General features: G+C 42.9%; 1 protein-coding gene across 1 annotated transcript; it reads right to left on the minus strand.

Annotated features, from left to right (window-relative positions):
* Positions 1-2,055: 2,055 nt before the first annotated feature.
* On the minus strand, positions 2,056-9,208 carry LOC142102063 (CCN family member 5-like). The gene is made up of 6 exons (XM_075186600.1): positions 9,100-9,208; positions 8,798-9,002; positions 7,373-7,552; positions 6,320-6,433; positions 4,579-4,778; positions 2,056-4,484 (listed from the first exon to the last, which is right to left on the minus strand). Exons 1-6 carry the CDS (start codon positions 9,163-9,165, stop codon positions 4,167-4,169), a joined length of 1,083 nt encoding a protein of 360 aa, XP_075042701.1. The 5' UTR covers positions 9,166-9,208; the 3' UTR covers positions 2,056-4,166.
* Positions 9,209-10,450: the final 1,242 nt, after the last annotated feature.

Genomic DNA, 10,450 nt, shown 5'->3' on the forward strand with positions numbered 1-10,450 from the left:
CTGGTTACTATTGGTTACAGCACATCTTCATTTCATACTGTATTATTAAATGCTCCCCATAAATGTACAATTCATACTCCTTATACTCCATACAGTTATATCTCACATAACGTTCAGACTCTGCTCCCTACACCTACAAGTATAGGTAAATGTCCTAAAAATAAATCTGCTTGGATTTAGTGCACTAATTAGACCAAACTGATTGCTTAAGATAATAAGTGTAAATTAGATTAGATATGATTTGGAAAAGCTGAAATAATTTTGGCATAATACAGTACCCGTATGTCTAATGTCCCAGCAACATATACCTCTCACTGACTTACGCTCTGAGTTTCCCATAATATTGCTCTCTCTATAACATATGATTCTCTCATTAATCTCTCTATATAAGGAACGCAGTCATTACTTACCACTCTGTACTAAAAGCACTAGGGCTGTAATCACAGTGACGAACTTCATGTCTGACGATCTGTTCATTGCAGTCTCTCTATTGCCCCTTGTCTCTCTCTTATATCTACTCCTCTCTCCCTTATTGCCGACCTCCTCCTCCTAATTATCTCTTAATTCCATTTATTTCCATCAGTTTGTCATACAGTTACTGCATCCTGTCCGCAGCCCTGGAACTTAGAATGGATGACAGGAACAAATTGGTCTTATCCTGTTTGCCTATTTTTCTCTCTATATTGAGATGAAAATAATGGGGACGTGTGGAAGAGTCGGGGAACACTGGCAGAGATGTATACTGTGGGCAGATTCTATACATGGAATGATCCTGGTGTTCTGGATTCTTCTACATTCCGTTATGGAACACTGATAATAGTCATATGACACAAGTAGACAGGCCCTGTTTAATGGGCACGTAAAAACCACACATCTAGTGGTACAAACAGTTGGGTATATTTGGAAAGGGGGTACTTGTCATGGTTACCAAGTGTCAGTAAAAGTCTTGTGTCCATCAGCAAAAAATAGTTTAGTCCAAATATGACAGGGAGCACCCGGAGGGGAGACGAATGAATTGTGTGGATGGAAGAGGGCGTAGTGTGTCAAATTGTGTAATTTTCCCCACGATGCAATGACGCAAAATCATAATTTTGACAATGGGCGGGTCCAAAATGACGTGTTTCACCGCAAAGCGCGTCATGTAGGCTCCCATCCTCCGGGGGACCTACCCAGAATTCATGAGTCTCCTGGACATTCCAGGAGACTGGGCAAGTATGAGTAATATTCACGTTATATTCACCACAGGACTATATTTATCAAAAATAAATCTCCTCCTGTGTGGAATGTAATGTGAATATTACTCATACTTGCCCACTAAATAAATAAGTAACAATAATCAAAGGTGAGGTGCTGCCCATAGCAGCCAATCAGATTCTAGCTATCATTTATTTAGTACATTCTAAGTAAATGATAGCTAGAATCTGATTGGTTGCTATTGCCAACACCTCCACTTTTACTTTTTAGGAGGTTTGCTAAGTCTATTTCCAAATTCTAAAACGCTTTGTCCTCTGATGTTCCTATTACATAAAATAATATGCAAATTTTGATCATCAGCAAATTTTCTTACAATTATTAGAATTAAAAACTGCTGCAAGTAGGTAGTTAATATGTAAATGTAATTTGAGTTGGAAGAGAAATGAGTGGGTTTGTAAGTTACTGGGTTCAGCCCCTGTATAGCATCTTGCACTGTGACTCACAATAACTCTGTGTGAATATCCTCGTGATTATCACAAGATGCAGGGCTGGGACCTACCATGTGCAGGAGGGGGTGGGGGTGTTTCTTAGACACTGGCCCTTTTGTCAGTCTCTTCTATTTCTTTTCCAGTTCACTTTTTTCTCCCAAACATCCCATTATAATGTCCTTTTCTGGCTCTGTCACCACTTAGCTTCTCCTCTGTGCTCCTTGCTCACTACTGCCCCCTTCCTGTACATGCTGTGTACCGTACCATCATCCCCATGTACACGTCTCATTCACAATCCCCCTCTACACCCCACTCCCAAGTCATCCTCATTTAATTATAGGCATAAATGAATAGATTGGAACAGAACAGAGGAAACATGTGACAGCAGTTTATTTAATTCTTAATGAGACTGGAACAGAGTAATCACGTTCCTCAATATTCACAGAGAAGACAGAATAATATAACCCAATGTGCAAGCGTTGACCACAGCTGGTATAAGAAACAGCCCCACTAGCTGGTGACTTGGGGTCTAGTGAAATAATTTACTCCTACAGAGCTACATCGGATCCTACGTTTTTGTCACCAGAACTTAAGAGCGGGTTTTTTTTTTTTTCAATTTTAATTATTTTGACACCAGGGATTTAAAGTGTTTTACTTTGACCCCTGACAAGGTTATTGTGTGTTTCACTGAATTTCTAATTGAGCAGAACTTAACACAAACTGAATCACCACATCTGTCTACACATTTTAATATACAATGATCATTTGTTAAATTTAACAGATTGAAACCACATAAAAGAGTGAATGTGGTATGTGTAAATATTTGGGCACCTTTGGGTTGATTCATTAATACTTTTTTTTTATTAAGGCCTCAATACTTGATTGTGATGGGATTGTGAGGCCTTAAATATAGCCAGGAGAAGACCATTCCAAAGTTGAATAAGTACCCTGACCCGTCTAACCTCTCAGTATTGTCTGCGGAGTCTCAATAGCCGTGGGATCCTCCACACGGATGACTGAGGACTCAAAAATAAAGATAATCAACTGCTAGAAAGAAGCGGAAGGTCATAAAAAAGATGTCTAAACGCTTCCAACTGGAATTTCCACTGACAGAAACATGGAATGGAAGTTAAGGGGGATGAATGGGTGAAGTCAAGGCAACATCTGAAAAACTTAGAAATCTCCCTGAGCTATTCACAAACTGGTGAGAACCTTCCCTGCTCCGGTCCTCCTGTCTTCTCCCAGCTCATCCACCTGTGCGTCCTGCTATCTAGTCTCCTGCTTGTCTCCTGTTATATTCCTTGTCTACTACGTCTTTTGTACAGTATTATGTTTCTTGAAAGTCCAGTATTTTGCCTACTGGCCCTCTACATCTTTGATATATGCTCTACTCCGCCACTGTGTGGCGCTGCAGAGTCCGAGAAGCTCATGTCCCTGGCCAATGAAAATACTGACATACCTCCCAAAATGTAGAATCCTGATAACGGGACAAATTAAGACCCACCCAAACGCTGCCCACAAATGGTCAATTTATTTAAAAAATGTGTGACAGTATTCTTGTGGTCTGCCAATCGGGATGTCTTTCCAAAATCTGGACCATTGGGAGGTATATACTATATATACCCCCTTTGTTTATTAATATCCAGTCTTGCTCCTAATTGTCAAGTGCTACGGAATATGCTGGCGCTACATAAATACACGCTAATTATCTGAAAAGAATTTGGATATTTCAGCCATCCAAAACATAGCTCAAAATCAACCATAATGTACTTAAATAAATGAGAGAGTGAGATTCTGTCCGTCCCAGTCTACAGACTAAAATACTACAAATCTTTGGGACGATCTCAAGCATTGCAGCGCTGCAAGTAGACTAAGGGGTATATTTACTAAACTGCGGGTTTGCAAAAGTGGAGATGTTGCCTATAGCAACCAATCAGATTCTAGCTGTCATTTTGTAGAATGCACTAAATAAATGACAGCTAGAATCTGATTGGTTGCTATAGGCAACATCTCCACTTTTTCAAACCTGCAGTTTAGTAAATCTAGCCCTAAGAATGTTTCTGAGCTTGAAAAGTTCTGCAAGGAAAAGCAGAATATGCCAGAAAGAGTCTTCGCTGGCTACAAGAAAGGTTCTACTAAGTACTGACTGACAGGTTCAGCAAATAAGTAATAATTGGCATTAAATGTGCAGAAATATGTATTATTTAAGTTGTTCTTACACTTGAAACATGCAATTTAATCAGGGATGGACCACAACTTTGCATACAACAGTGTGCAGTATATAGCTATATATACACCTACATACCTGGTAAGCAAAAGGTAACACATTAACTTTTAAATAGAAGCAATGGTCCCACCTATAGGTTATAAGGTGTACTGCAACATTTTTTTTATTTCCACTTGTGATTAATACCCTTTTTCTGCCCCTTGTCCAATATCCCCTCAATTGAGCAGCTCAACTTCCTGTTTTTCTCTTCCTTCTATTTAATCTTCCTCCTCCACTTCATTTGTGGTCTCTTCTCCTGACTCCATTACTTTATCTGCCCTCTTCTTTCCTTTCTTCCCCCCACAGTGACACCTCTTCACCCACATTACTTGACGGGTGGTCTTTCGGCCAAGGTGGGCGCACTGAAAAGACACTGGCCGTGTCGTGCTCATCGAAGGGGCACAGAAACGCCCATCTGAGCAGTGGCCACAGAATTTGGGAAGCATCGGGCGCAGGGACAGACAGTCGCGGTAACGAAGGTGCAGTGGCTGGGACCAGCGAATGACACGACTGCAGACATTGGTGGTCTTCAGGACCTGCCACAAAGACAAGAGGATGATGGGACTGTTATAATGCAATACATGGCTGGGAGGAGAGACATTACTAGTATATATGGTGCCTGATGCTCACCGTGTAGTTGGCGTTGGCGTATTGCCCCTTGCAGGGTCTGATCATGCACAGCCTCCTCTCCGCTTTAGGGGTACAACTTTCTTTCTCATAAGTTATCCGCACTGAATTCCCAAATCCACATGAACGTGAGCATGGGGTCCACTCAGTGTCTGGTTTACACAGGGGCGAGTCCTCTACTGACACTGGATCCTCTTCTGTATCTGTGGAACATAATGATAAAGTCACTGCCCTTAGTTTTGTGCCTCTACTGCAAGTCTAACCTCAAACGTGGTCCATCACTGCTTCAGTATTGTACTCCGAGCACTCTGAGCCAATCACTGCTCTCACAGTGTACACACTTCTCAATCACTGCACTCACAGTGTACACATTGTCCTATCACTGCACCCACAGTGTACACACTTCTCCATCCCTGATCACACAGTGTACACACTGCTCTCACAGTGTACACACTTCTCCATCACTGCACTCACAGTGTACACACTGCCCTATCACTGCACTCACAGTGTACACACTTCTCCATCACTGCTCTCACAGTGTACACACTTCTCCATCACTGCATTCAGTGTACACACTACTCCATCACTGCACTCACAGTGTACACATTGTCCTATCACTGCACCCACAGTGTACACACTTCTCCATCCCTGATCACACAGTGTACACACTGCTCTCACAGTGTACACACTTCTCCATCACTGCACTCACAGTGTACACATTGTCCCATCACTGCACCACAGTGTACACACTTCTCCATCACTGCACTCACAGTGTACAAACTTCTCCATCACTGCACTCACAGTGTACACACTGCCCCATCACTGCACTCACAGTGTACACACTGCCCCATCACTGCACTCACAGTGTACACACTTCTCCATCACTGCACTCACAGTGTACACATTGTCCCATCACTGCACGCACAGTGTACACACTGCCCCATCACTGCACTCACAGTGTACACACTGCCCCATCACTGCACTCACAGTGTACACACTTCTCCATCACTGCACTCACAGTGTACACATTGTCCCATCACTGCACTCACAGTGTACACACTGCCCCATCACTGCACTCACAGTGTACACACTGCCCCATCACTGCACTCACAGTGTACACACTTCTCCATCACTGCACTCACAGTGTACACATTGTCCCATCACTGCACGCACAGTGTACACACTGCCCCATCACTGCACTCACAGTGTACACACTTCTCCATCACTGCACTCACAGTGTTCACATTATCCCATCACTGCACGCACAGTGTACACACTGCCCCATCACTGCACTCACAGTGTACACACTGCCCTATCACTGCACCCACAGTGTACACACTGTCCCATCACACACTGTCACTGCACTCCTACATACACAGCCCTCACACTGTACTGAGAATATCAGTAGACGTCTCTTCTGTATATACACTTATCTCAGTCACTACATGCCCTCTGTGATCTAACATTTACACTATCATTAGATTGAACCTCCCAACATTTGTCCCACTTTGGAACAAAATATATGAGACACAATAAGGGTTGTAGTAATGGCACACTCAGCGCTTCCCCTAAAAAGACCTTTGAATTGTGTCTCACTGTGATGAGTGTGGACGTATCTGCCAACTTCCCGGCAGTCAGGACGAAGCGGCTCCTGTGCAGTCAAATTGGGATTGTCTGAATCCTAATCTAACACTCATTTCTCTGACCTACTCCCCCATCTCCACACACAGAGCCCTCTCCTCACCTGCAGCAACACTGGCATCCTGAGGGTTAATATCACGGGGTTGGTGTATCGTCCGTTCCTGAATCCTGCCAGACTGCTCACTGCACCTCCACTGCAGGCAGCACTCACCTGGAACTGAAGACGGGACAATCATGGAACACTGACATGTGGGCAAGATAATTGTGCAATCGGCCTTTTACTTAGTAGCAGCTTAAATGGGTGACAAAAATGGGCAATTCTGCTGACAGTAATCCATTACAGTAAACACCCTACATAATATTATAGTATGGTGGGGTCTGGTGACTGGGACCGCCGCGGTTATTTAATAAAACCCAAAACATTTATAATCAATGTATTAGTGTTAATATAAAATGGGCAGCACGGTGGCTTAGTGGTTAGCACTTCTGCCTCACAGCACTGGGGTCATGAGTTAAATTCCTGACCATGGCCTTATCTGTGTGGAGTTTGTATGTTCTCCCTGTGTTTGCGTGGGTTTCCTCTGGGTGCTCCGTTTCTTCCCACACTCCAAAAACATACTGGTAGGTTAATTGGCTGCTATTAAATTGACCCTAGTCTCTCTCTCTGTGTATTAGGGAATTTAGACTGTAAGCCCCAATGGGGCAGGGACTGATGTGAGTGAGTTCTCTGTACAGCGCTGCGGAATCAGTGGCGCTGCATAAATAAATAGTGATGATGATGATGAATATATCACTCTGGGAAGAGCACAAGCCAGGAATGATGGGACAAGCTTGCAATCTCAGGTAAGCGAAATACTCTTGATAGATTCACAAATGGGCAGGTTAATGTCACAGCAAACATAACCGACATGCTATGCTTTGTCATTTAAGCTTTTTGTACTATATCGGCACCACCTTAGATACTGTTTTAAATGGCAGTAGGATGTTGTTTCATCTCTTTCTGATGAAGGAACAAAATACTCCAGCACAATGTACACATATACAAAATTACAACTTCAACACAATTACAAACAGTTCATGTTAAACTGGTACTGAAACATTAGGCAGCAAGAGTTAATATTCAGCAAGCGTCTGTATAAATGGGGGGCGTCCTCACCAGTCACTGATTGTACTTCCTTGCAGTGGGGGATGAGAGGTGGCTGGGTATCGGGACACAGGGGCACACAGTCTATACTGCCATCCTCACACTTGCAGGAACTGTCGCACGCAATTCGGAATTCTTGTCCATGTAGAATCTCGCTGCCATTCTGAAAGCAGGAGCGACGTTCCTCAAGGACTACGGGAGAGAGAAAAAGATAATATTCAAATTTAAGATAGAGAAATGAAATAAGGACAAACTAGTTAGAATTGATGCAACACTGTAAAAAATTTGCATATGCCAGAAAAAAATATGATGATAATGACTTTAGTTTGGGGTCTAATCCTAGTTGTATACTGTACCCATAAACCATAGTGGGACTGGCCGAATGCTGAGCAGCACTAATATTCAGTACAATGCAGCCTATCAATCACTAGACGTCACACTGTGGGTCTGATTTAGAGTTAAAATTTTACGTGATTGCAAAAATGTGTACGCAGAGCGTTAAATCTAATCTAGCGTACGTGGAAACGTCCAGCATAAAAATGAAGAAACTTGCTACAGGATGTACAAAGCTACACTTCCTAAAAGGGTTATTTTAAAGGTATGTCTAAGTCAAAATCGTACACATCTCTATGGTTGACTAACGTCTCCCCATCCTTACTCTAATGAACTTACACGTGAACAACGCTCACCACCTCTCCCAGCGCAACTTGGAGAAGGTCTAAGATAAACTCACATGCACATTGCGAAAAATTTTACACCCATGGCGTAAATGGATTTGCCTCTGACTCTAAAACAGCCCCGTGTGTGACAGTATTCTAATGAATATGGTTTCTGCTGACTAAATTGCAGCCTTCAGAGAAACCCACATAAATATCCTTCATTATCCCTATGATTCTGCCATCATTAGGCATGGACACTGAAGGGTTGCCAATGTAAAGTATAACATCATCCTCACAACAGTGCCACCTAGTGATGACATTATCATGAACTATGAGAAACCATTGCTGGTCATTATCAAGCAATAACATTCCATCAACACTCGGATATGGGAGTTGTCTCTTGTTTCAGCTGACAGAGATAAAGAAAGTCTTTTTTTTTTTTTATAATAAATAAGTATTAACATAGACAACATATACATAGGTGAAATGTGTGTGTGTGTGTGTGTGTGTTGGGGTCCACCTTCATGTGACTTTCCAATTTCCACTTCGACCACTACTTGGGATACAATATAAATGTACCATGATCTGTGCTTGGGATGCACTTGCATCCAGAAAGCAGCTTTATATCCCATTAAAGAACAAAGAGGAAGCAATTTCTTTCCCTGTTGTCTTCATTACATGACTAACAATTCCAGAATGGATACAAAGTGCAACCTAAAACAATGGAAGTGAAAACCATTTCGGAGCCCGGTAAACACACAGCTTTAAGATCACCCACCCTGGCACACTCCTTGCTGCCTGTCAGGGTCCCTCCGGTAGTCACAGGTCAGGTTCTTGGTGCGGTCACATGGTCTGAGTCCATTGCACTGAGCACCAAGGTCCTGCATACAGACTTCGCATCCGCACCCACAAGTGTCCTGCACCCTGGGCGTCGCCGGAGGACATGGAGGGGTGTCAGGGCAGCTGCAAATTTCTGGACATCCCTGAAGGAGAAAAACAAGAACCCCACTTTTATCACCATTCAGGAGGGAGAGGAGCATAGGACATAAAAGACAGACTACCCAGAAAACCAAATCTTACCAGCCTCTCTCCTGTTGTACAAGACACAAATATTAAAATAAAGCCGACTCCAGTATATGATGCCATATCGAGGAATTACAGCAAATGCCCCAATGTATTTCCCATGAGATGTGGCCAGTATATATATATAAGGTAAGGTGGCACAATCTCATTGGCCAGCCAGGCACTTGTGTCATGATGTACAGAACTTTGTGGCTCAGAATTTAGAACTGTGCCATGAATATATATAGGATGTCTGCACTCTGAGATAGTGGTTTGAGTGAGACAGGAGGATAATGTTGAGATCTTTTTTTAGGAGCTGTTGTTTTAAGTGTTCCTGCACTTTCTGATGACTAATGATGCTCAGACTGCCACAAACCTTTTAAAAACCTATTAAAGAAACAGCTGCAGTACCCTCTGCTAGTCAATAGGGGGCAGTGTGTTTTGCTATCGGTAGAAAATACACACAAACACACATTTTGGTGCATGAACCAGTATTCGCAAAAATGTGGTCTATTGATATATTGGTAACGGTGCCTCATGAATATTAGTCTTGCCGCGATATCTCTGGATCCTAGTGAATGGATAGGCTGCCTTCTCAGGAATATTGGTCCAGTTTACAAAATGGCTGCCTCCGTTGTGCGTGGGTGGACAGGCGAACTATTAATTGGTGACAACTCTTTCTCCATATTTAATGACAGTAGTTTCACAAGGCGTCTTCTTTTCTAGGGGGAAAGGTGCCATGTGAGGAAAAAAAGAAAACAGTGTTGATACACCCTTCTACATTTTGTGCAGGTAAATGTTTATGTAAGTTTTAGTATCTATTAGATGCTTGCTCACTCTCCCGAAGAGTCCGGGAGACTTCATGGCCTTCCTCCCGCATGGGAGCCTCCATGACGAGATTCACGGTGAATCGTGTCATTTTGACCCTGCGCAAAATGACACTTTATAGTCATTTCGTCACAGGGGCCAAAATGACGCAATTCGCTGCGCCCTGCAACCAAATATGATCTACTCTTATATACACAGTATAATTCATTTCTGTTGTTTTTCATAATAAAGTTATTCTCATTGTCTGTTCTTGTTGCGTATGGGTGGATGTACAGCTTGATCTGTATGCTGGATATAATAATTAACAGCTATGTATATGGTGCCTACATATTATATCATAGGCAAACCGAGGGGGTGGGGGGTCCTAGTTCCTGGAAACTCCCCTCCAAGCCTGGGGCACTGTGTAATTGAGGTTGCGGGACCCTGCCCAGCTTCACACGGCTCTGCTTGAAAAGGGAGAGCTGTGTGCACCTAACAGTAGTGCATGCAGCATTGCCCATGTATATTATGGGGATAGGAAGAGTTGGAGAGCAGCCAAGCA

The sequence above is a fragment of the Mixophyes fleayi genome, chromosome 9, assembly GCF_038048845.1.
Source record: "Mixophyes fleayi isolate aMixFle1 chromosome 9, aMixFle1.hap1, whole genome shotgun sequence".
In the NCBI taxonomy this organism is placed as follows: domain Eukaryota; kingdom Metazoa; phylum Chordata; class Amphibia; order Anura; family Limnodynastidae; genus Mixophyes; species Mixophyes fleayi.

Coding starts and splice junctions, on each gene's coding strand:
- LOC142102063 (XM_075186600.1), bottom strand. CDS start 9,165: ATGGCATCATATACTGGAGTCGGCTTTATTTTAATATTTGTGTCTTGT. Junction 9,003..9,099: donor GTACAACAGGAGAGAGGCTG/GTAAGATTTGGT, acceptor TTTCTCCTTCAG/GGATGTCCAGAAATTTGCAG. Junction 7,553..8,797: donor GCAGCAAGGAGTGTGCCAGG/GTGGGTGATCTT, acceptor TCTCTCCCGTAG/TCCTTGAGGAACGTCGCTCC.